Source organism: Xenopus tropicalis, chromosome 1 (genome assembly GCF_000004195.4).
Source record: "Xenopus tropicalis strain Nigerian chromosome 1, UCB_Xtro_10.0, whole genome shotgun sequence".
Lineage (NCBI taxonomy): Eukaryota > Metazoa > Chordata > Amphibia > Anura > Pipidae > Xenopus > Xenopus tropicalis.
This window is the reverse complement of record NC_030677.2, coordinates 35,342,265-35,370,192: the sequence shown is the minus strand read 5'-3', so window position 1 is coordinate 35,370,192 and position 27,928 is coordinate 35,342,265. Positions and strand designations below refer to the sequence as shown.

The window sequence follows — 27,928 nt, the reverse complement described above, 5'->3', positions numbered from 1 at the left end:
ATAAAGCCTCACATTTATTTATCTAAACCTCTGTGATTCTTCTTGAAAAACATCCTGCGTGTGCTGTCATTCCAACCCTGTGTATATATATATATATATATATATATATATATATATATATAATATATATAGGTAATACAGGTATGGGATCTGTTATCTGGAAACCTGTTATCCAGAAAGCTCTGAATTACAGGAAGGCCATCTCCCATAGTGTCAATTTTAATCAAGATTTCCTTTTTCTCTAATAATAAATTAGAACCAACTAAGATATAATTAAGCTTTACTGGAGGCAAAACAGTCCCATTGAGTTTATTTAATGATTAAATGATTTTTTTTTTTTTTAGTAGACCTAAAGTATGGAGATCCAAATTATGGAAAGAACCCTTATCCGGAAAACCCCAGGTCCCGAGCATTCTGGATAACAGGTCCCTAACCTGTACACACAAATTTACATCCAGGAACGCAGGTCTACCGAAGCTAATAACCAATATCATGGTATAAATGTAACATTATTGGCTAAAAATGCATATAATAAAATTCACATTCATAGCATTCTTGGTAGTGCTTTCTATATATGATTTTTCTGGCCACACTTGACTGTACTTCATTCTTGCACAAAATGTCTGCAGATTTTTGGGTCTTGCCCCTTGATATAATTAAATCAAACCTTCAATTCTTGACAAGGTCACACTTGTCAGCAAATAAACACAAATGTAACAAATGGATTCTCCATTTAGCTGTCTTCAAAGTATTCCCCAGCCAGAGCAGCTGCTAAGGCAGCCAAAGCCTCTGCAACATCTGGATCCAGGTCCTCATTTTGGGGGTGCACAGTAGACCCACTTGTTCCTCTCAGTGAATTTCTAGCAAGCATGAGGGCCACTAAAGAACTTTTATCCTTCACAATTGGTTCCTCACACATCAATACAGTGACTGATTTGTGGTCACTTACAGGCACTTCTGGGGGATGACCATGAGATTTCTGTGCATGTTCTTGGTTACTGGTGGGAGAACCTGACTTGTGATCACTGTGCTTCAACAATAAGTCATCGTTTAGCACATCTAAGATAGCACTTTCAGTTAGGGAACTGGTCTTTTGTGCAGAATTGATGAATTGGTGCTGAAAACATTCAGGCTCTTCTGAGATCCGTTTTATATCATTGTCCTGTTGGCGAGGGGTGTCTGTGGGTGAGGAATAGTAGTTGTTTTCTCCATGTGAGTTCAAGTCCAAGATATATGTGGGAGGGTCAATCTCATAATTCTTCTCATTGTTCTTCTCCTCTCCAGCATGCGGATCCTGTAATCCACTGAGTCGGTCACGTTCTAATTTTTTCTGCTCTTCATTCAGAAGATCAGTGATTGTTATAGTCTGGGTCCTGGACCAGTCCTTCACACTTGGAGGGCAGCTGAGTGCTTCGTTCACGTATCCATTTCCTTGCACTCCATCTGTCTCAATTGCATAACTGAAGAAAAACAAAAGTTCCAGTTATTTAATTTGCTCTCTCTACTAAGAATGAAATCCTTAGTAATAACGGAAACCCCTTTCTAACACTACAAAAATGCACCACTTAGAACCCAATATATGCAGCAATCTCCTCTTCCTCTATAAAACAAGAGATTCACAGCATGGGTGGCACCATCTTGCACTGCTCCAGACTGCTTATCAGTGACACCAAGTACATCCAGTAGAAGTCAGGTCCCCATCTGCTTCACATGCTCCTGTTAGAAGCTTGCCGAGAAAAGGACCTGAAGTGGCACAAAATGGCATCCAACAACCCCATGATTAAACGGCTGCGTTTAGTGGGTCCTAAGTGGCGGACAGGCTCTGAAGTGTGGGCTCTAGATCCCATACTCGCATAATTATTTCTATTTCAAATTTATGTTATGGACTTTTCCAGGTATATTTTGTAGAAATGTAGCACGTTCAACGGGCAGTGGGGATGAGGGAATCAGTTTTGCACTACACTACACAGGTGACTGTCAACCTGGTGCAGGCCAAAGTATAAATGATAGGGTTACAATCAACTGCATATAACACAAATGATCCTTTGAGAATGTATGCAATGTAAATGGAAGCTACGGGGAAAGATTTTATGCTGACCCCATTTAATTTGACAGAAACAAAAAAACCAATGTACATTTCTATATTCCTGGCTCAGTGGGCCCCTAAAGTTGGCCATACATGTACCGATAAAATCATATGAAACCTAATTTGTACGATTTCGGGCCCATGTGTGGGCTCAGAATTATCGTCCCGAAAATGTTTGTACCATGATCGGTCATTTAGTCGATCGCCCAGGTTAGAAAATTTAGACTGGCCAATAAAAAATCATGCAAAATCCTTGGGGGACCTGCAGTGGAAGTCACTTTAGTACAATTGGTGTCTGCCAACTACTTTATGTTCAGAACATCCTCCGATTTATATATTTAGGGCTTTATCCTACAATTTCAGTCTGAATGTTAGTATCAGATCGTTGCATTTAAACGTACAACCCGTATCTGAACGTTCGTCGGAAGAAGACTAAAAACTGGAGGTGTATGGTCACCTTAAGACTGAGGGGCTTTTCCTGTACATGTGTTGCCTGTCATATTGGTAGTTCCCACAATGAACACGGTTTACCTTTATTTTATGTAGACAAAAGTAGAAACAAAACCAGGCTTATTATAGAATAACTAGATATATGCTTGTGGGGACCAAAAAAATAGAAAGGCAATGGAGTCGCAAGTCTAAAATAATAAAAATGAAGCATGTATAAATGAATTAATAAATAAAATGAAGCATTTTAGCACTGCCCACCTGTGACACAGTCTACAGCAATTGCACCCCATCTGGATTGTGTCGCCTTATACCTGTGAGGAAATATTAAGAAAATATTAATTATTGTTTGTTAAATAAATGATTATAAAAGAAAGGAATGATATATGGCTATGCTAAACATGAAACCATGAAAACAAAGAAATAGCATCTCTAGCTGACCAGTTACCGCTACACCGCCGCTAGCTGACCAGTTACCACTAGACCGCCCCTAGTATTTTCCCAAAAATATAAAATCTATATTTTAATTTTTCTGAAATGCCCACTTCTAGTATAGTAGGGTTTATGTGAGTGTTAGATATGATCCCTGCATGGCTTGGCTCTGAGGCGTGAGATAAACCCCAAGCATTAAGCACTTTATATGCAATCACTCCTGATTACTCGTGCGTCATGTGGCGTAGCCTCAAGTTTTGTTGATGTACCATCTCCCAGCTAGAGGCTGATCAGTGTTTGTGCCAAGTTCCACACATGATTAAAATAGGATGCATAATTGGGGGCACTAGGAGGGGTCCTACAGCTCCCCAAGCAATTATTCAGGAAGATGGCAGACAGGTTTCTGTAGCAAATTACAGCACAAAGAGTGGCAAATTCTAAATTGGAAGTCATGCAGAGCGGGAGAAGAATGCTGGGTATTGTACTGGCTGCTACACCTAGGGGTGTTTATTTACTACTAGTAAAGCCTACAGGTTTATAAAAAGCACATTTCAGATGAACATTTTTTAAGCAAATTAGAATTTGGATTAGATGTGAGATTCATACAGGCAACATTTGTTTATCTGGTGCCTGTTACACTGCATTCCCATTCTTATAGTAGAACAATGCTGTGTTACTGCCCCAATGTTTGCTTGTGGTACTGACATCCTTCTAATTTACCAAAGTTGTGTACTGAAAACATGATAAATATATGTAGTGCCCTAATTTCCCAAACCGGGATTAGCATTTATAGCCAGCTTTATCTGAACCAACAAATGGATGGTAAAACAATTTTGCAACACAAATTGTGGCCCAAAATGGCCAACGAAGCACAGATCTGATCATTCAGCTTCATTCATCTGATTAATGAGGAGATTTCTCAGCAACACATTCAAGGTTACTTGGCTGCTTATATACGCCAATAAGATTATAGGCTAAATGTCCTTTTTGAAAAGGATCAGCTCCTTTTGGACCCAAAAATTGGTCACAATTGCCCAAACCGGCCAACTTGTTCTGTGTGCGCCTTCAATAGCGCCTAGTGATGCCCAAGCCATAATGCCAATACATCAATGTCTGGGCAGTGCCGTTGACCACAGACTTCTTAATTCCCTGATCATTATCTGAGGAGCCTGGGCAGTTGTTGGCAAACTCTTTAGCTTCCACCAACCAACCAATGAAACCGGTGTCTGCCTGTGATTGGGCACCTTTACAGCATTGGCAAAGCAAAGCAACAATGTATGTACAATTATATACAACATAATATTATACAGACATGTTTTCATTTAGTTGACATGCCACAGGCAGAAAAGATGCTTACCTGAAAGCTATTCCATTAAATATCAGCATAAGGAGACACTCTTCCTACAATCCAATCCCTGAAAACATAAAAATAAGTAGTTTTAGCAAAAAAACTGTGATACTGAGGAGAAATAATGCTATATTCCAACCTGCTCATTTAATTGAATCCGTACAGTGCAGGTAAAATAACTGTTATGGTAATGCATTATGATGGATGGAATAGCTGGATCTAATCTCCAGAGACACTTATATACATGACTATATTATATACTGCCTTCTATAAATTATACAGTCTCCAATAAATGTGTAGCAATACTAATACATATGTTTCACTTGGCCTGTCATTTATCTTAAAAATTGAGATTTTGAATTGAAATGTTATGATTTGATTATCTAGGCTTATCAGTACATATAGCAAGGGTGAAACACATACAATATCGGCAAATAAAGAATTTTATTTTTTACCCAATAATATTCATTTCTTTTTCATGATTGTGCCACTTAAATGCCCATTTATCCCAGCAAGGCACCCATGTATAAAACAATGTATTTGCGGATACATCCCAGGATGCTCGTGCCTTATAAGAGTTAACGTAACCGTACTGATGTTTCATTTATTCCTTTCCCCCCTTGTGCCCCAAGTGAATTGCTTCAACAAGACAAAGTAATTGCTTTTTGCCTCTTTCCTTCTACATCTTGGTTTCAGGGCAAGCCACTTACTGTGTGTGTGTTTTTATGACATTTATATTTACAATATTCTGTTCAACAGGGGTCTGTTTTTAAGAAAAACTAATAACCATGTAGCATTTAAGTGTCATTTCTTTATTGTTGTTAAATGTCTAGCAAAACATCCTGGGACAGTTTATTCTGCCCAGCCTTTCAATATACACAAATATATAACCAATAATATAAGAAAAATAGTAGAATATAATGCAGAACGGTTAAAGTTTATGTAAACTCGATTTAAATGGAATTATGATGTATGTATTTGAGTTTGTGTGGCCATACCCAACATGGCAACTTCTGGTTATCATACAGATATGCCACTGCATTTGCTCCATTTGGGTATTCACACAATGGCACTAACCAGTGGGCATGAAATGAAATGAGAGGGAGCTCTTACATCTACCAATTTCCCATCTACGCAACAAGCGAGGGAAACAACCGATTAAAGTTTTAGTCTAGAGGGACCTGACAACAGAAAAGTCTGTTAGTTGGCATTCTGAGGTGGCCAGTTGGTCAGGCAGTAAAACTCTGACCCATAAATACTAACTGCCAGTGTGTGAAGACACAAACATTCTATCTTTCACTATTAAATAAAAAAAAAAAAAAGTGTCGGACTGGCCCACCAGAATACCAAGAAAACTTCGGGGGGATCAAGTGTCAGTGGGCCCTATTGTTTCTAACTATTTGGCCAATTGCATGGTCATTCCCTGTATGGGGAAAAAAAGAGATGGAAGCATAGAGAAAAGAGACAATAAAGTGAGAGATAATAAAGTGGTTGAGAGAGGAATATAAATAGTTTAGAAAGTGGGCTTGTCGTCCAAGGTTTCTTGTGGGCCCCTGGCATCTCAGTCAAACACTGGTGAAAACAAGCGGTGAAATGCCACGGACTTGATAAAAATGAGATGTGCCCCAGATAATACTTCTTTTACTGCTTAAAAACAATGACAAATCGAGACTGTGAATCAGCGGGCAGAGTGTGCGGTCTGTGAATAAGCCTGCTCACAAACCAACTGCCTCTCTGTAACCAGATAGTAAACATTCCGCCCTTAGCACACATTGCATCACAAAAGGCAAACTACACAATATGCACAGTGTGTTGCAAGGCGGCGCATTGTAAAACTACAATAACAAGCTGTGTGGCTCTTACAGATATTATTTACATGCAGTTTGAATAAATCCAGGGCACAGTTTAGTACACACGCATGCACACTGCCCTCTGTGTTCCATGCACTGAAAATACCTATTTATATACCGTGTGGCCTACAAACACCCCATAATGCTGCCTGCGTGCGACAAGTGGTTTTCAGCACAAAAATGCACTTCGGCATGAAGTATAATCTACAACTGAAACAACTGGAGCCATTCAACAAAGCAAGCGCTCAAGTATATTACAGTGGTTTTCAAGCATAAGAACATAGTTATGGTAGACAAAGTGCCTTACAGCTAAGACACTGTACGTGGCGTTGTATCTCACCTCACACTGCTATGACACATGGGATTTTTGATGGCTATTTCAACGTGGCAGTGAAACTTCAACATTCTTCACAAGTAAGGATGGGCCAGTGTAGGAGGTGTTATTTATGTAAAGACCTCGATATTTACTGCAGCGAAGCTGAAATTGTGCTGAAATTGGGTACTACGCTAAATGAAATTCACATTGCAATTTATGTGGACCAAATGCCTTGTCAGAATTTTACCAATGAGCTCTGCAGACAGGCAGCGAGTTAAGAATTGGCAAGAAGAATTTTCTAGGGTCAGCCATCAGTACAAGTGTTTAAGGGCCTGCAGCCACTGTACCTAGCAGTTGTGCCCACAACATGGAGTCTATAAAGACTGGAGCTGCTGGTACCATTACTAGCAGACACATACAACTGCAGCAACCAATTCTTTAGAATTAAATATGTGTTTGACATTTAGTTGGTGACCTTTACAGACTGTAAGGAGGTAGCAGTTAAGTTCGCTGACCACCTGACTAAGGACTTGCAAACTGCACAATTACAAAGGACATGTCTGTAGGGCCTGTTGGTAACAGAACATAGAAGAAGAAAACCTGCAAAGTATTTTCTTTTCTTTAAAGGAAAAGTAACACTAAAAATTTTTAAGTAAAAAAATCTATTCTACCCTCCACCAATAATTGCCCTATCCTGCAAATCATTTAGTTTTTTGAATGCTTTATTAGAAAATACCTGCTAAAACTTGGCTTCCGGTCATTTAAAATAAGGCGATACAGCGATGCAGGAGCAGCATCCACTATGCGATGATCGATTGATTGAGCCTAGCCTTCCTTCTGTATAGGAAGGAGTCAGGCTAGCTCGATCAATCGATTCAAAATACTAAATGGTTTGCAGGATAGGGCAATTATTGGAGCAGGGTAGAATAGATTTTTTACTTAAAAATTTTTAGTGTTGCTTTTCCTTTAAGCACCCAGAGCAATTACTTCCAAAGTAATACAGAATGCCTATAACAAATAAGATTTTCTTCTTCAATGGAAAACCTTGTCCACAAAATGGACAACAATGCAAATGTAAACAATGCTTCTGGGCCAAATGGATTACACCCAGAGTCATTACAGAGTCATTATATGCTCTTTCAGCCAATTCTTTCATCTTCTCAGTGCTTAATGGCATTGGCTAGGAGCCATACCTATTCTTCCTCTAAAGGCAAACATGTCAACAAAAACACCCTAGCACAACTACACTCGCTAAGACCACGAGGGCCCACACTACCTTGACTCAATCCATCCAGATATATAGTGAATGTTAGTTTCATGAGCATGTCTGTCATCCCCTCAGTGAGTTGAGAAATCAATCTTATGATTGTGCATGACTTGTGCATAAAAGCTTATATTCACCCAAGGTGTCTCTCTTGGAGGTCCATGTGATAGAGATGGCTCTACAAAAGATCTTTGTGTCCAAGAGTTTTATTGACTTCTATGCACAGCAACATTTTCCAGTCTTGTCCTTGGTCTATGGCTAAAGTTGGCAATACATGATCGCCAAGCGACCTACGGGTGGGTAATATCGGGCTAATTTGGTTGTTTGGCCTTGGTGTAAAACAATTGGATTAGAACACCATGTATAGATGCCAACAGTTTGGAGATCGCATCAATGAGCCAATGTGGTCGCTGATCAGACGGAAAATTCAAACCAGGCCCGTCGTTCATGACCATATACGGGCAGATAAGCTGGACCGATATCGGCAACTAGAATCGGCCCATGTATGGCCACAGTGCTGGTATTCTGAGAAGCAGTGAAAGTAATTAACTTCCTGGCTGGCTTTTATCACCCAAAATGTGCCCTCTCACTAAAAGCTCCGAGCAATGCCTTCCTATCAGTGGAACAGACCAAATCCTATATTACGTCATATTTTAGTGATATTATTCTGTATACTGCAAAGCATGTCACTGTTTGTCACAAGTCAGTTCATGTGATTTCAGCATATAATAAGAACTAATCTCCCCTGATCCATAAAAGGGCTAATAGTATTTACAAAGGTAAACAGTCTGAGGTGTCTATAATTGCTCAGGTGCAATTTGGAGCTTAGAGATAACCCAACGGATAGCCCATCAGAAGTCACGCTAATTATCAGAGCGAGCTAAAGGCTTACAAATAGGATAAGGAATTGTCAGTAAGCAGGTAGAGCACTATCCCCTCACTCCACCGCCAAGTTCCGCAACTGTTATAAAAGTAATAAAAAAAAAAAGTGAGTAACTATGATGCTGTGGAAATATTTTTTTTATGACTGCTAAAGTTTACTTGCATAAAGGTTCTCTTATCGGTGTGTTTGACTCCCTCCTCTCACTCTTAATGAATAAATACACTTTGCATAAACTTTTATTTCCTTGAGTGAGTTCTTAACTTTTTCATCATATGTTTCCACCACCCTAGGGTAAGCCCGGAAGCACTCATTATTATTGTGGACTTTTGTGTTAAAAGAACTGGGACCTGTCTTGAGATCCACTGGAGAGTTACCTCTTATAGTGATGTTAGTTCAACTAATTGCAGGAGGAACCACATCAGTCATTCATCTATGTAACTGCTCAAAGGACACATATAGTGTAAAAAACAAGAATGCATAACTGCGTTATTCCCCTCTAAATATAAAAGGGATGAGCTTCAAAAAGTTGTATTTCTGCTGGCTAGCTCCAAACCTTGGCCTATGTGAAGCATCACATTGGAGAATGTGCAAGTTCTAAGAACATATCTTGAGGCAGGCTGCTCAGTAATACTAATTATTCCTGTACATACAATTGCTCCAGACAGTATTTGGGTTGCGTTGTGGAGTTAAAAATAATCTCCATTGTGCTATTTTGCCACATTGGAGTTAATATTTAGCCAGCTGCTGCTCTCTGCTGCTTACTGAAGTGGTGCCTATTCAACAGCATACATCACTTAACTGTAAAGCTTTACTCTGGGATCTGTGGTCGTGGCACTGCCTAAATATATACGTCAATGCATAAATACATAAACGAGTGCCCATCAATGCATGAAATGTTTGTGTTTTTTTTAACCCTACTCTCTATTAATCTCTATTGATCATATCCCAGCTGCCCTTTTCTAGGGTCAAATCTCTGTCATAAAGATATAAATATATTTTGACTGCCTTCCCATAATAAAGGGGTACTGCTTAAAATTGGATCTGCCACCGAGACATCTGATGTAGCAATACCCAAATGACATATGGTGCGGCCTTGGAACTTAATTGCTATTGCTAAGGATCATGCCATAGAAGGAAATGGCTACGGAATCCATGGTAATTATCTTTTTAACCTGAATATGGAATGCTGTAGCCATTATCGTTAGAGCTACTGACAGAGCACCAGAACCATTACCTCCTGACATTATGGTAAAATCCAGTGTCTCCGACATTCTGAACCAGTATTAGAGTTGAAAATTGCAGTGGAACACCCTAGCATACCTTCTGTGTGGGAAACTGCACCCATTGCTACGTACGGATGGCTCTCATGGTATTTCCATTGTTACTATATGGTGTTCTGCCGACACACTGGATCCAAACCTTGTGGTTTTTTGACACTACTGCTGTAGCATGGTCAGAGAATAATATTTCATTTGAGAGTTTCTGTTTGGACATTGTAGAACCCAACAGCCTTTTTTTGCAGATGGAACTCTCTAGCCAATACATTTGGATCATCTAACATAATTATTCTAGGGGTTCTGCCTGGACAGAGTTCTTTAGTTACATAGGAACGCAGTGTATATAAAAGCAGTGCTTACTTGACTATTTACCAGATGGAATACCACACCTCTCAACTTCCGAGCTTTTTAATGGAACACTGCATCTACATAAAGAACCTGATTTAGCGACTTTCTGTAGCAATTGATTCAGGGTTGTTGGGCAGTTGCTTTTCTTCTAGTCGCTATGTAGTCACGGTGTAACCATCTGCATTTTTGCCACTTTTCCCATGAACTCCGCAGCTATTATCTGTTTTGTCTGCTGGCAAACAAAAAGACACACAAAACAAAACAAAAATGCATACATCACCTGTAGCGGGCAGGTGTTTGGTCACATATTTCTAAAACACAAAGCAAACCTAACACTATAAACACTAACATGCAAACTTTCAGTGGCACGCCTAGAGTTTCTGGAAGAACCACAGTAGATGCCTGCAAACAACAAAAGTGCAGAAACTGTCTATAATAAAGCAAGCATGAAAAGCACCCCCTAAGTACACAGCGTTTATTTTACCTTCTTTTCAAGAATACACACCCCATTGTCTTCATTGGCTGCAATGTTAAGTCTCAGATTCACTTTCAGTCCTTCCAATGGTTGCTGCTGTTTAATAACTACCTCCCTTCTGTCCACACTAATGTCTTCGTAATCTGCAGTCCCCAAAATGACCTAAATTGTGCTTTCTAGGACAGCAGGGATTTCAGGTGTGCAGTTGTTCCTCTCCCAACAGCCACTATAACTATAAAACACAAGTTTTATAATTGTACATAGAAATAAGTATCAAGAATATGGCGTCAATTCATGGATTATCCCAGGGGTGCCAAGACTTTGTCACCCTGTGATCTACTCTTGCCACCTGGCCTCCGTCATGAGATCTACCACAGTTAAAATAGTGCCACGTCTATCATTTGGTGCAATAAGCAAGAAAAAGTATCAATTGATGTTTAACAAATACACATAGCAATATATAAATGCAGTGCCAATTTCACATTTAATGCCCACATAACATTATTCAAGTGCCAACTTCAAGTTTAATGTGAAAGGATTGTAGTAGGTTTTTACCTCCAATTCTTTATGGCCCACTTTGTAGTCTGCACACAGAAACATATATAAAGTGGGAACAAATATATACAGCGGCCCGGTGGGGACAATCTTCTATGCTGGGATGAAACTACAAATACGGATGGCTTGAGCAGCCGCACTCAAAAGCTCCAGTATGCTGGGGATGGGGAAAATGAAGTGGGGGGATGTCATCCCACTGCATTCCACCTCGAGGTCTACCAGAAACTTTAAAGTGATCTACTGGTAGATTGCAATCTACCTTTTGGGCATCCCTGGATTAGCCCAATCTCAATCTGGAATCCGCTCAACCTATAATGTCACTCGTCCCCATTTGGTTGGCTGGGAGGTTTTTAATTTACAGTGACAGCTATCTACTGTACCCACAGTGCAGAAACTGTTTAAAGACAACACCCATGTTCTCTGATCCAAAAACTCCACATTCCCATGCCACATTACAAGCATGCACAGCTTCAGTTGACCTGGGAGGACATTAAGTGGCCACAGCACTCATTGCAGACGTGGCACAAAAGAGATTGTCTTACCCTTTAACAAATGTGTCACAAGACCTAAAATATAAAATAATTATTAAAGGTTTTTTTTTTTTGTTAATGTCCGAATTATACAGAACAGAATTCTTTAGCTGTTGGGATACAATTTGGATTTACCATTCCCTTGGTATCATCAGCTGGCATAATATAAACAAACATGTTTACATGGGGTAGTTAGTTTGCAGGGTTTGATATGAACCATGGCAGCAGTATTTTGTCATAACTTTATATAACAAAATAAGCAGTATTATTTTTAGCCATCGTAAAGAGTAGCAGATCGGGTATCTTGGAACTACTTCACTTTGAGGGGGCCCTTAAATCTCGTGGGTAGTCAAGGGTTGACTTAACTTGTGTATTAGCCTCTTCATTTGTAAAGGATTATTTTGCTTCCTTTATTTACAATGTTACTCTGATGTAGCCCATTCTATGTACAAGTTCATATCCAGAAACATACCTTCCTCTAAAAAGTAGTGTAGCAGGGATAGCATATTGGCCCACCTAGCAGCCAGATTTTAATGGGGTAGATACAAAAATCTGTCCCCCTTCATCAACTATGCACCTTCTGCTCCTACAGTGATAAATACAGTGAACTCTGGATTATGGAAACTAGAATGGGTTTATGCAAACGAATGACAGTTAAAACATGTGGCCTGCACAGAACCTGCTCATTCTATGTACCTGACAGTCAAGAAAGTGACATATAAGAGAGTAAAACGTGTTTAGAGAATAGTTTAGCATCATGGTTAAGAAATAGACAAGGACCAAACAAAAATAAGGCAGATAACAAAAGAAGAATAGCATTTGCTATAATATCCCGAGATGCCACCCTGTTATGGATGCCCCATAGCCAAGGAGCAGGCTCATGAGTTCTAAGGATGTACAGAATTCTTAGCCAAATAAACTATGCACCAGGTCTAGTAACCCACAGCAACACATCTGATATTTGCTTTTGAACAGTTGACCAGCAAAATCTACTGACCAAAGAAAAGCAGAGGTTGTGTTTGTCTACTGTCCTGTAGATCAAACTTCTAACTGGTAGTCATGACATTGGCTGAAATAAGCCCATGCTACGGGTTTTGACTGTTGAGACACTTGCTGGAGTATTGTTATTCTAGTGTTCTCCACTGTGTCAGTGAAGCAACAATATTCCCCATTATATCTGGTACTTAATAGTATTTATATTCTAGATTCCTTTACACTGGCAACTTACCTTAATGAATTTAAAAAACATCTTTCTCTGTATTTGCTGCCATATTGCATGCCACAGCCAAGAGCCAAGGTAATATGCATTTTATAATATACATATTTGTTGAAAATATGCAGAGAAATTATTTTCTTTACAGACAGGAAGCAATGACTTCATGCTTTATTTTTCCAGATTAAAAACAAAGTACGAGCTATTTATAATCTGCCTCCATTTATCACTGCTTTTCCCACTTAACTCTAGTAAGGGAAATCCATGAAGTGGAAACTGCTGATGCAAACGGCTGCCAAGGGTTATCAGTAGTTAGGCTCATAAACTGCATTTAAGTCTGGATAAAGAGATGCAAATAAATATGCACAATGTACTAAATGGAAAGTACAGGGAGAGCTTCCTTTAGTGGAAGCGCAAACAGGGGCAATTTCCCAGGCACAGCTCTATGTGAAGGTCCTGGGTCCTTGGATCAGCAATATTCCAATGAAAGGATAGATGTGATAAAAAGCATTCCCATTCACAGCCTGATTAATGGTTATTGTCACTGATATAACCGTTTATGGAGGTTACAAAATAGTTGTATACGGTTGCATTCCCCTTTAAAAATAAGAATAATAATATCAGTGCTGATTGTTTGGAATATAGCTTTCCCATTATAACATAACCTTTTGCACATTTGCAGGGTCAGGGAAGACTTTACTCATCTTGCAGACATGAACAAAGCCGAAACTCATCTGACACAGGTGACAAAGACCAAGAGAAAAACAAAATGGGATACGTAGTTTTAGACTGATGCAGTCACAAGGGAACTCACATGAAAATCACAAGCTCACATTTATGATTGAAATGCTTAACACAGACATCACTGTAGCTGTCATGCACTGATACATTTGGGACAACAATCTTCTATTTCATGTCAATTTTACCAAATAAATAAGGACACAAACTAAAATTGTCATGTCCATTGATGGATCGGGATCTCAAGTGGTTTTCCCTTATAGCCTTATTGGATTTAAAGGGTAGAAAGTGAATACACATCAATGAGTGCCTGCATCCAGGAGGCAGAAAATCATATGTCACTAATGGCATGGGAAAGAACACTATGAAGGACAGCTGATGCCCCGCAAAGCTACTAGTAGCATCTCCGAAGGTTACAAGGTGCAAGGATGCACCTTAACATGACAAGAAAGTGGTGCAGTGAGGTGCAATGTTCAGGATGTCACCCTAATGTGTGTGTTGCTTCACAAAGAGCAACAATTCAAATATTTGTATTGCTTCTGAAATAACAATCCTCAGAAGTCCACCAGGAAGACATGAGCCTTAAAGAATTAGGTGGCAGCTAAAGTCACAAAAAGGAGGGAATAAACGGCATAGAATCCCCCATGCGCCACTTGGGGACCTTATCAGAGGGCTTTACTGGTTAACACAATAGTGTAAGTTCTGATCCTATTCCGTTCCCCAAGTCTCACCTTGAATGCCTTTCAGCTACAGAAAACGTGGCAACATGCTAAGAACGTGACTCAGTATTTATGAGTTTGGGTATTTATAGCAAGATCCACGTACTGCTGGAATAATTTGCACTTACAGCACCAACACAATACAGCTGCACCACAAGCCAGCCCTTATCTGTGCAAATGTTTGTCTAACTCTAGTGACTAAAGAGTAGGAGCAAATGTAAAGTGCCATACAAAAAACATAAAAGCTGGGAGCGGCCACCAGACAAAAAAAGGTTGTTGGTACAATTTACATAGCAAAGCCACATTCTCGGATCTGTACAATGAAAGGGTGGAAGCAGAAAGAGAACCAATTGCAAACAAGTGATGTTTCGCTCATTCTTTGGTCAAAGGGATTTAAACTAACAGGGACTAAAAATAGTGATCTATGTAATGAAAATGCAATGCATTCATTTTTACACAGGACCCCATATGTAATAAAGGGCATTAAGTTTGCCCAGGTGCATAGCAAACAATTTTTGCTTTTGAACAGGTGAATGCTTCATAGTGATAAAGTATGAGATACAGAAATGTCTGCCTAATGTCCTTCAGCTCAACTATATTGCTTTTTTCATAAAAATGGCTGAAATGAGCCTATACCATATGTTTAAATTGACTAAGTGAGCACTCAGGGGTATGGGACAGCCTCACCCTTTGGCCAGAGAGAGGTAACTGTTGTTGTTGACTAGGTGAGCAGAATCATAGCCAACTTCACACTTTTTTCTTCATATCCCCAAAATCTCTAAAGCACTCGGGGGCTGACAGCCCATGTTTTTACCTGCCCGCTGTATAGGTCATTATACACTACAAGAATTAAAAATGGGTGTCAATGAACTTTACTGAGGCTGATACCCAGGAAATATAGCTAATAATTTATATTATTTGCTCTTTATAATTTTTTTTCCTTTCTTCTTTCTCCTGTTCTCTTCCCTTCTCTTTCTTCCTCTCCTCTCTATGCTCTCTCTTCCTGTGATTGTATGTCTTAACACATACAGACACATTCAATATTTGAGATACATGTAGATAACATGTAGATATAATGCAAAGCTTGACTGTTAAACTTGTATATGCAAAAAACTGTCAATAAAAAAAAATTATCATTATCAAGGGACACAACTGGGCTAATGAAAGCAAGCGGCAATGGATCCATGTGTTTATCCTGACTCTGTGAAACTCGCCAGAAATTTAATATGTGACTCCCAATGAGGCTGAACTCAAGGTGCTCAGTTCCAGTCATGGTTCCCTGTATCTGAAGATGCAATGAGAATGTTATATACAGGTTTTCTAATTGTCAAGGGCCAACCCCTATAATAGAGTGCACAGAAATGATAAGCTAGCTCTGATACTGTTTGCTCCAAAGCTCTGATAATGCCCATGTATTTACAAATCTCTGGGGGGGCGTAACATACAGCAGTCATCGCTCTCCTGCAGAGCACTGACCATTTGGGGTACTGTTTACCCTTTATATTGCCCTTTTTATTTAGTACTGCCTGCTGCGACATTCATTACATTACATTAACATTTATTTATAAAGCGCCAACATATTCCGCAGCGCTGTACAACATTCAATAAATAAACTATAACAATAAAGCATGTCGTCTGCTCTTCTTGCATTTATTCAAACGCCATTGTGTGGTGCAATTTGTATTAATAATCAGACGTATTTATAGGAACTAATAAAAATAAAGGCACCAGGAACGCAGTTTGAAACACTCCCAATAGGTAAACAGAGTTCAGCCTCATTCATATAAGGTTATTTTTAGAGCATTTATGGGATAAAAATATTTGCATAAAACACTGACTGGATTCTGCTGTGCTTATTTTACTGTTTTAGCTCTACAGAATATAACATTTCTACCAATTCATATGGAAGACCCCAAGACAAGATGCATTGTTGATCACAATATACTAAATGTTAGTGGTCAGTAAGATTTACATAGCAGTTGCTTGTTTTGTCAAAAAACAGAAGAGTTTTTTTTATATATAGCACATAAGTAAATCAGCAATTTGTCTAGATGTGGAAATTTGGATACGTGTATGTACAAAACAGAGGATCACATACGGTTGCTTATAGGAGCATTTATTGTGTCAGTGTAAACCGCAAGATCAACATTTTGTGGGTTGTCAGGATAAATGTGTTAAGCTCCCATAAGGGCTGTGGCACACGGGGAGATTAGTCGCCGCGCAACTAATCTCCCTTGTTTCTCCTGAAATGCCATCCCACCGGCTAAAATGTAAATCGCCGGTGGCATGGCATATGCGGCGCGGCGATTAGCAGAAGTCAACGAATTTGCCTTGAGAGGCAACTTCGGCGATCGCGGTGCCGAGTATGCCATCCCACTGGCGATTTACATTTTAGCCGGTGGGATGGCATTTCAGGGAGATTAGTTGCCCGCGACAAATTTGTGACTAATCTTTCCGTGTGCCACAGCCCTAAGCGTTATTAACTGTGTGAAATCCTGATTTGTACATACAGTAGAAGTGGGATGTTGTTTGTGTTCATGGGAATTAGCACCATTACCAGGTTTGTTAAAAGAGAAGCGCGACTGTGACAGCATTGGAATTTTTGAGCCACCTCTCCTGGCTACAAAGTTTTACCAACTGGTCCTATTTAGTGTAGTTAATACAGCTCTACAGTGAGGCTTATTGCAATAGGTAGAATTCATACAGTGGTGGGATATGGGGACAAACCCTGTATGCCCTTATTCACATGCAAATTATGCTGGGAGATTTAATTGCTATGGTCTTGGCCACTGCGGTTAAATGGTACAAGGAAGGCCACACTTTAAGAACTCACATTTGGCCATTATCACACCTGGTCCAGTCAGCCCTGGCAATGTTTTTAGCCGTTATTGGTTGCTGGACTGCGGCAAGTCTTACCCTTGTTTCAACATTATATTCAATTGTTCTCAGGTCAGAGATATTCCTATTGATTAATACAGTTGTCCATAGCTTACTCAGGCCATATAACATTTCAATATTGGTTTAACAAACTTCCTTTATCTTTATAATCTGTCACAGCAGGTTCTTTTTTTAATGGTAAACAGAAAGACCTGGAAGATTACTCAAATGATAACTGAAGTTTTTCCTAAGTGAAGAGTTGGTACTTTGTTATGAATACCAGTGCCTGCCTTTAGCAAAGTACCAAATGTACAAATAAAATGGACTCCCTACACTTTGTCTGCCATTATATGTGACGGCCCTGATCTGCATGGCTAGCTATGAGCATAGTGCACTCATGAGGAAACAATAACCAACATGCAACTTCTTCGGCCTTGTTCCCAACTGTGTTATGAAGAATGTGAACTAGTTCTTATCTGTAATGAACTAAACTCAGCGCCATAATTATTTTTCAATACAACAAGATCCTTGTACTTGTCTTTGCAATAACATCCATATATTTTTCTTTTCTTCCTCCACCTCTCTCCACAAATTACTCATTCTGGGAATTAGTTCAAGTCCTCCCCACCCTTGTGTGGCAAATTCCTTTTGTTCTAATACACAAGGAAACAACACACCAATTTATCAAACTATATTACTAGGTTTGATGCATTAGGTAAAAGGTAGGTCTATACAGAATGTGATAATATTCCTGAAGGCAAAAAATGTGCTTAATCAGTTATCATAGGCACTGAAGACCCATTATAGATAGTGTATATTCTGTCTTAAGCTTTGCAGCAAAAGTTTAACAACGATGCAGCATAACTATCAATATAAACCTTTATAAATAACCCACTGTATGTGCCTCAGGTAACTAAAAGGCAGTCTGTCACCATGGACAGATAATCAGGACACCAGGAATCCCCAACAATTACCAGAAAATGCTGTGCACTATGTCCCACCTGTCAGTTTGCTTCTCTTTTGGCAGCAAGAGATTATTAGTATTAGTTAGATATTTAAAAATGTACCACAAACTGTAGAATAAGGATATTATAAGTCCTAAGACTTCCATGACCATATTAAATGTTTTTATACAAGTAATGGCTGAAACTAGAGGAAGGCAGAAGAAACGTGCTTAGGGTGCATGATGGCATGTTATATATATTAGGCAATATATACATTTTTGGCAACACACAGTCAAAGTATGGCACATGCAGGCAGGGTAGGGCAGGCAGAGTATGGCACACGCAGACAGGGTAGGGAAGGCAGAGTATGGCACACGCAGACAGGGTAGGGAAGGCAGAGTATGGCACACGCAGGCAGAGAAGGCAGAGTATGGCACACACGGGCAGGGAAGGCAGAGTATGGCACACACAGGCAGGGTAGGGAAGGCAAAGTATGGCACACACAGGCAGGGCAGGGAAGGCAAAGTATGGCACACACAGGCAGGGTAGGGAAGGCAGAGTATGGCACACACAGGCAGGGTAGGGAAGGCAGAGTATGGCACACACAGGCAGGGTAGGGAAGGCAGAGTATGGCAGGTTTTTGCTGTACTACAACCATTAATATGGGTATGGTCATGTGATAACATGGGTGTGGTTTCAAGTGGGTGCGGTTTCAAAAAGGGGAGTGGTCAAAACTGGCTTCCATTATCGGCCTTCCACCACGTAGGTCGGAAAAATTCCGGCCCTCTGTACCACAGAAGTTGGACAGCACTGCCCTAGCAAATCATGGTATACCTACATTCAACAGATAAATTGGCAGACCCTGAAAGTCATAAGGACATGAATAAAGTTCTAAGCATTAAAAGAGGCAATATACATCTGAATCAACCGAATCAACCAACGGTTAGGCAGGTTTTCATTTAGACATAAAAGGATGAACTAAATGAATGTGTTTCCCAAAGTTAATGTTTACCCCTTTGTTCAACATAAGGTGATGTTTTAATCACAAACACAAACCTATGGTTTCTGTTATTATTTAAGCTAAACAGGGAAACTGAAACTACTCCACGTCTGGTCCTTGCGAGGCAATAATTAGATTACCAGTATACAACCCCAACCCATTTCTATTTGTTGGGATGGTTTTATTATACGGATACTTTTACGCAGGGGGCATCTGTGCACTGGTAATTTAATTTATTTATCTACCTTGCAAGGAACAAACATGGAGTAGCTTCAAAAATAACCATATATTTTTGGTAATTAAAACAGTTTGATGAATTTGCAAAACAAGCTCTAGTCATTTAACTCATGAACCGTGGAGTATACTGCCCTTTTATATGTACTTGAACTGGTTTAGGACACTTTCCAGTTTTCCCCATGCTGAAAGGATAAAAGGCTTATTTTGCCAAGAAGCTGAGGTTGTGTGTGCATTGTATCTCAAATTCCATTATCTCAGTGCCTCAAGCATAACATTTGCAGAGCTATAATGCTATATTTAATGTGAGCAATTCATAGTGGTATGCAAGATAATATGTGAATTAAATACATACAATAGCTACTTTAATCTCCAATAGAGATCAACTTACATTCCTTTCCTTACAGAGTTCCGCTAATCACAAGTCTGGTGACTTGATGTGACATTTAACGATGATTAATTACAGCCTTGATTTGTTATACATGCCTTCAGTAAACTTCCAATGTGCAAATGTTATCCAACTCTTAGCTTTCTCATATAGCATTGGCTACTTACCTTAAATATCAATTAGGGAATTTACAGTGCTCCCAAAATAGGAAGATCATTGGAAAGAAGGCTTATTTACTCAGTATATACGGAAATGAAAAGCTGTATATTAGTATTTTATCATTTTCTTTCAATATGTAAAAAAACAGGTTAACTTGGGCACAAAATCTTGAATGACTTTGTTTAAGGGTATTCCATGTTTTCAGCTTCCATTTGAAGCAGCGTAGGGGGTTTTTCACAGTGAGGGCAGTGAGGTTGGGGAATGCCCTTCCTAGTGATGTTGTGATGGCAGATTCTGTTAATTCCTATGAGAGGGGCCTGGATGAGTTGTTGAACAAGCACAGTATCCAAGGCTATTGTGATACTAATGTCTACAGTTAGTATTGTTCCTGGTATACAATACAGGAAGAGTAGGAGTAATTCAGCCAGGCCCCTTTTGAGACAATAAGGAGATGAATTGCAAAAAATAGAAAAAAAATGAAACAAAATGAATTGTACTTACTTTGGCAAAGACTAGAGACACACTGGCTCCACAGGATCTATGTAAATACCAAGCGGGAATATCATTAGCTGTTCTTCTATAGATAACATCGTTGTGTGCGTCAGTTTCTTTATTATCGTTATTCTTATTGGCCACTATCCATTAAGAACACATATGGCGCCATCTAGTAAATGGCTCTCTGGCACTTCAGCACCAGAACCTTTTTCTCCCCATTAAAAGAGCTTAACTTCAATTAGTGTTTTAAATGCATCCACTGTGTGCCCGATATTAATCCTAACACTGGCGCGGATCCAGTGCCAGCCCAAGCATGGCATTAGATTAGGTGCAGTAATTAATCTAATTCATACTCACTGCATCATTTCAATCACAGCACCTAAAGCAGCACAAAATACACTGTATGTATTAATATTCTAGATTAGTTAATTTTAATGCCTTATTCTAACACCATTTTTTGTAGATTTCCATCACTTACAGATGGTGCAATTTCTATCCAAGTGTTGCTGTAGGCCAAGGCGGTTCATAAATTCTCCTGATACACAGTCATGTCCCCCAGAAGCAATATGGTGGGGATGGAGTCATATGGGCAGAAATCTCGAGAGGAAGAGGAAAACATTGGCGGGGTCACTGGAAGCAAAAGATACCCCACTATGACCTCCGTGTTGTACCAGGTACCCAGCCCTTTGTGCCCTCCAAGCAATAATATGGGCAGCCCAACAATGAAGCCAGTCTGCATCACACCAGCACGACCTTCTCCATCAATATGAAGGGCATCAACTGAACAATGTACAGACTTAAAAACTAAACAATTGATGGACCAAAGGCAAGTACATGTACATGGATATTTTAGCATTTAGAGAAAAAAGTCTTTTTTAGCCTTTAAAGGACAACTAGAGCCTTAAAAAAACAAATCACTTTATATGCTGAATTTAATGCAGCAGCCCTATAACAGTAACAATCCAGGACTCCAAAGTTGTCCACAACCTAATTCTTTTTTTAAGATTCAGTTCTACTTAAAGCAGGTGAAACAATGCATTATAGTTAATGTTTATAAGTTTCCAATAAGCACTGACCCAATGCCAGTGAATTTGCTTTGAAGGAAATAACAGGTCATTTATGATTGTTGCTCTGTTACATTCCATAAACTGTATTTAGATTGATGACCATCTTATAAGCCATGTAGCCTTGTGGATGCCAATATGTCCAGGAGTTGGGTATGGTAATGCAATGAATATGTTGCAGGCTTTGTACATTGTTTCAGCTTTTTATAATCTTTGTTTTTATTTAGTATGTGTATTGTTTAGTCTGTGAGGAAGGGGCAGAAGTGTGTGTGATCCTCCCCTACTATGGTGTAGCTAAGGTTAGATTTATCTCCAATATCAGTGGTTTTTACTACACTTCAGTAGTTTTGACCTAATGAGATAGGTATTCTGTAAGGTTAACACCTTTTTTGGAAAAAAAAAATAATACTGGCCCTAAGCTAGGCGGCAACCCCAGCCTGACCACATTCTTGCAGAACGCTGCCCAAACGAGCCCTCGTCAGCACAGAACTGGCCTTTATGGGGGACAGTGCAACTGCACACACAGGTGTTGGATTTCACTATCAGTTCAGTGTTGACATTGCTACTGTTCAAGCAAGTTTTTCCACTTTACGGAGCCAATTCTTAAAGGAATGTGATTATTACTTTTGTAATATTATTGTCATCATAAAAATAACACAAAGTGCACTGCAGGTTTTTTTTCCTTTTAAATTGCTGTAAAGGGGAACTTCACCCACAAAAGTGTTTTTTGCCTTATGAAAATGGGATTCTAAGCAATTGCCAATATACATTCAGTCCACATTTTCAATTGTCTTAAAATGATTTGTAAATGGAATTGCTATTGAATGCAGTATCTGGCTGTATATATTGTCTGCACTCCTGGCTCTGACTCTTGAAACATTGTAGCAGCTGATTAACAGACCAGGAGGAGAATGGACTCCTGATAAATTCTTTTAAACCAGAGAACAGAAAGGGATGGACAGATAATGCTGGTCAGCTGCAATAATACTAACAAATAACTTTAAAAACCATTAAACATTTGCAGTTAATGTGTATTGTAACGTTACTTAGAATATTTTTTTTTATCATGGAAAATATAGATAACTCATTTTACCACACACTATAGTTCCTTGTACAATGGCAGAAGTCAGTTTCTTCCCTCCCTTAGTTATAATTACACAAAAAATAAATAAATAAATAAATAAACTGTGACAACACAAAAGTCGCACTACACAAACCACAATGCACAAGGAATAGGTGAACTGACTGCTATTGGTCTGGCGTTACATTTGGCCACACCCATTTTATGAACTACTGGTCAAATCAGTGGTGGCAGGGTTGGGAGAAGATAACATGTGACATCACTAATATTTTATTATCTGAGGTTATGAACGTTGCAACAGTGAAGCACTGAGGGGTGCAGCAAGAAATGTGACTAAGCTCCAATCAGATAATAATGGTAAATCCAATAATGCATGCACTGACGTAAAGCAACAGGTACCATTCAAGTGAAGTGCGTCTCTTCTCTAGCCATAACTGGTCTCATTCTCTAAATATGCCGGCACCGGCACTCTATTTCTATGTGCTCCTCCTTTTAACAGGCTTTTCTGCTTTCTTGGCGATGTGGAATTCTGTGAAATTTGTATGTAAATGAGCACACCCAGCGAGTGACCTTTCCACATCTATCAGCTTGTACTATCACCTGCAAGTGCCCAGAATGCAATGCCATTAACAGACATACACACAGACCCTGTTCTGGTGCTACACTGTACTCCATTTATTTATATAATGCCAATATATAGGGCAAGGCAATACTACATTGTATTTATCATTCATGCCAAATTATTAACACTGTTACACGCTCCTTGCTTACTAGCTACTGCCACCTCTGCCCTTTAGCTTGGCACATGTTTGCATTAAGGGTGCCCACCGGACCTGCTGACACAATAGAGAGATTGGGTCACCCAGATGATGAAACTTGCATGAACAAAGGGCTTATTTACATAGTGAGAGAGCACAGTGGTGGTCAGACAACCACCAAAGGTACATAACTATAGTGTAGATCAGGGGTGGGCAAACTACGGCCCGCTGGCCACGTCTGGCCCGTTGGTCTTTTTAATCCGGCCCACTGAGCATTGATGTGTCTTGCTTTTCCTAACAGAGACCACAGTCTGCAATCTTTTGTCTTTCAGAAAATCCTGACTCCGCAAGTCTCATCACACCAGACTTGGCGTCAAAACTGCATGTAAGCGCAGCAACGCAAAACCTAGGGGACTGACGAGCGGAGACGGCACTGGCCCGGTCCGTCTGTCAAATTTTAAAAGTCAATGTGGCCCCTGAGCCTAAAAGTTTGCCCACCCCTGGTGTAGATCATGTAAGGCCACAACTTCACTGGAGGTTTTTTTGATAAGCCCAATAGGTGCCCTTCAGGCTAAGACCACAAGATGACTAGGCAGCCAAACATGGCTCTTCTGCCAACCATAGGGGAACATTGCTGGGAACATAGACAGCTTTCCAGTAGGAAAAGCTGTCTATGGTTTATCTGGCTGAGCCAAGATATAGGTAATGGGAGAAAAGGAAGGGAAAGAAAGGGATGGGATATGGGCAGGAACATTTCAGACTGTTCTGTACAAAAGCCACTGCCCCAGAAACCTCCAGCTTCCTTAGCAAGGACTGCCGCTCTGAACCGTTGGATACTTTAGTATTTTATAATGAAAGCTGAAGGTTAGCACATTATGTTCCACAGGATCCTAATCAACCTACTGCTGATCTGGTAAGGAAAAGCTGAGGGGGGAAATTGAATATTTCCTCTTCGATACACATTTTGTGATTTAGTTTTCAAAGGAGTCAGATAATATTCATACATATATACGTACGTATGTGGCTTGTGCAATTGGTATATGCCTTGAGACAGTCATAGAATGTAGACTGCCCAGGACTTACAGGTTAATTACACTAGCCAACAATCGATGCCCTGCTTTGGCTAAAAATAAACAGTAATAAAATAGTATATGATTATGGGGCTGGGGAAAACAAAATATGCTTCAATAAAGTTTTTGATGATAAAAAAAATGGATGAAAAAAAATAAGAAAATGGCAAAAAATCCTTCACAATTATAATATAAGGTTGTTGTCTTGAAGCAGGCTCTTAGTTCTTCTTCCTTAGAGGGTCCAAATAAAATGAGTCTGAAGGCCTGTCCTACCAGCTGCCAGGAGGTGTCCCCCACTAAAGCTGATCTCCCACCGTTCTGACATACCTGACAGTATCAGAAAACATCCAGAGTACAAATAAAAAACTGACAAAAACACAAAAGCATTCAAAATCCTAAATTCCTTAAACAACTTTCAAAATTTCCTAAGCTCGCTTGCTGTTTCTGCAAGAATTTCTGTGACCTCTCACGCACATGTAGACTCCATGGGTGCAAGCCACAAGCTCCTAGACTTAAATACTTATAATAAACATTCCCTTTAATGGGAGGAAAAATATTTCTGGCCAAATATCCATTAGTATCGTTATTAAGTTACAAAGTTGTTTATTCAAGGTGAAAGTGTGAACCCCGACATATGGGCTTTTTTCCCTCTACAGTAGGGGTTTGGGGATTTGTATGGGGGGAGGATAGAAGGGGTGAGATTTAGAAACCTTTAGTGATTAGGCATGGGTTGAAAGGAAGAAGTTTAAAAGCAAAGTTTTGCACTGACTCTTACAGACCTTTTTTAAGCCACTGCTGAGACTTATACACTTGGGGTTCTGATTAACATTGTAATGCTGGAGCAGCTACGTTTTGCATCTGCTTTTTTGGGACTTAACCCCCAAAACTTGAGTACTTGCTAAGGCTAATAACAGTGACCATTACTTCCTATGAGGGCAGATTGAAGGTAAGTTTGGGCCTCAACGTTCTCATATAGAAACAAATGCAGCCAATGCGCTTATACTGTGCTGCATCCGACAGAATATGCAACTTTTATGCAGACAGGCAACTTTTAACTGAGCAGTTCAGTGAGCCCTTCAGCGTGTGATTCTACAGGTGTTTGCCTTTACCTGGATGAGGTGGCAGCCCTGCCTTACAGAAACAACACGGATCCCTATCATGGCAGTGAAACCTGTCGGTACTGCCTGTTGACAATAGGCCTGTGTTTCGCTAAACTTGCTCATGCTGGGGTTTTAGAAACTGGTGCAGATGACGGCATTTTAACTGAATGGAAAACATAACAATTCTACGCATTGCAGGAGGACAATGCGCTTGTACAATATAGAAATAACTCTTCATTGTGCGTAACCGTCAGTGCCACTGTGTTTTTCTGCACATCTTAATATAAATAGAAGAAGCAACACAGTCTCATGACACCTAAGTACACAGACACATTCCGGGGAAAGGCGTAGAAATTAAATACATATAATAATCATGTAAAAAAGTACAATTGAGAATGGAAATTCCCCATTTATATGGATAAGTCTGCATGGCACACTGTAGCGCTGCGTGGCAGAGTATGGCGAATCTGTTCAACCAGCAAATGTGATGTTTACAATTTGTATATTTACTGTATAAACAAATTCAGTTACAAGGAACTTTTCCAACAATTCCCAGTGTTCTTTGGGTTACTAAATATTTCCGAGACACAGATATATTGTAAAGGTGAAAGTACTGGAACTGGAAACATGTACATGCCAAGCATGGGTACAAAATAACCCTGGCATTCACCATGAAATACCCACTTACATGCTGCTTATGTGCAGGCATCCCTAATCAGGCATACATGGGAGTAGATTGGTTCTGTACATCGGGAAAGGGGCACTTTTTGTTCAAACTGCCAAATCATCAGGTCAGGTTTGCTGCCCATTTTTCTTTCTGGGAACTTGCAGCAGGGCCCTCTGGTGAGCTGGAATAACCATTTTGGCAGTGGTTGCTTTGAAAACATGGGGAAAAGGGGAAAAATGGATTCTGGTGGAACAGGAGGAATTTCAAAATTGAACCATATCCAAATAAAGGAGTGCAAAGTAAGGGCTCAAGCTCTATCCAAAACACTAGTAAAGTGCAAGTGGACCTGGACACAAACTCCAACAATACAACTATGGCCTGAGTCACACTGGCAGAATTATTCCTGTTATTGTTATGGGGGTCCCTCACATGTAACAACTGCAGCACTGACTGTTCCCATAGAAAACCAGGGACTATACGGTTAGCTTGCTATAAGCCACAGGCGGCACGGCCCTTACGCTCTGGCACAGCCGGTGGCCCTAGGCAGCACATGATGGGGACTATTTACTATGCTGTGTAAAATGAATTTCGGTGGAAAAAGCTGTTTAAAATAAATGGAGATGTTCACCATCCGAACGGCAGATGTTACGCTGTTATTTTAAGTAAATTCCAGTAAAATATGTTAAAAATTACATTGATTTTACGCAGCTAAGCCTGACGATGTGTGGCAGATTTTGTTGCTGTTTCTTTACACAGCATAATAAACCTGCCCCTAAGTCCTTATAGACAACTGCTATATATATATATATATTTATAATACACAACTGGGCAGCAAAGAAGAATCCCTTCAGACTCACTTTGTAGCCCCTCATACCCCCCTGCCTTGGTGGCATCCCTGTTGGAGGCTGGGAACCTGTACCTTGGCTCAATGATTCCTAAGCTTTTTATAACAGGGCAGTGGATGTATATGAGCTTTACACTGAAGCCTGGACCCCATATCCGGATATACACGGTATTAGAAAGATTTTCCATGATAAGAAACCCAAAGCAGAGACTGAGCCGTGTCCCGCCCTGCCCTCTCCGCCTGTGGAACAGGTGCGCCAGGTGCATGGTACCTACTGAGGCAGCCCGGCCACTCACTCACTCTCACACTCACTCTCACACTCACACACAGCGGGGGAGCCTTACCGGTTCCGCTCCATGCTCCTCACACAGGCACAAGTCCTTTCCTGAGAACGTCCCGTTGCTGCCGGACCTTCATGGGAGATGCGCCCGTCCCTGTGTCCCGGTACAACCCGCAGGCAGGTAGGTAGGTAGGTAGGCGGGCAGGTAAGGCAGGCAGCCGGGAGCAGCACCTGTGGGGAGAGGCGGGGCGCAGCGCTCAGACAGTTAAGCGATCACGTGACCGCACCTGTACAGAAAAGTCTCGGAAAGTTGGAGCGTTAGTGCGCATGTGCGTGAAACCCTTTCCCTGCGGGATAGCCGCAACCGGGTCTGGCCGCAATATATACAGGCAAGCTCAACAGGTTTGCAAAACACTGGGATTGTACAAGTTATACGTGAATAGTGTGATGGGTATTACATATTCTCTTCAGTTGCACTGATATGTG

The 27,928-nt window shown here is 40.2% G+C and overlaps 1 protein-coding gene across 2 annotated transcripts; it reads right to left on the bottom strand.

The window, feature by feature from the left end:
- Positions 1-284: 284 nt before the first annotated feature.
- On the bottom strand, positions 285-27,791 carry LOC100493503. Of its 2 annotated transcripts, XM_002938647.5 has the most exons (5): positions 27,507-27,791; positions 20,585-20,621; positions 4,323-4,380; positions 2,795-2,847; positions 285-1,460 (listed from the first exon to the last, which is right to left on the bottom strand). In XM_002938647.5, exons 4-5 carry the CDS (start codon positions 2,824-2,826, stop codon positions 734-736), a joined length of 759 nt encoding a protein of 252 aa, XP_002938693.1. In that variant the 5' UTR covers positions 2,827-2,847; positions 4,323-4,380; positions 20,585-20,621; positions 27,507-27,791; the 3' UTR covers positions 285-733. The 2 variants fall into 2 exon arrangements, with proteins under 2 accessions (XP_002938693.1, XP_002938692.1); XM_002938646.5 differs by lacking the exon at positions 20,585-20,621.
- Positions 27,792-27,928: the final 137 nt, after the last annotated feature.

Coding starts and splice junctions, on each gene's coding strand:
- LOC100493503 (XM_002938647.5), bottom strand. CDS start 2,826: ATGGGGTGCAATTGCTGTAGACTGTGTCACAG. Junction 1,461..2,794: donor TGCTGTAGACTGTGTCACAG/GTGGGCAGTGCT, acceptor GTTTTTCTTCAG/TTATGCAATTGAGACAGATG.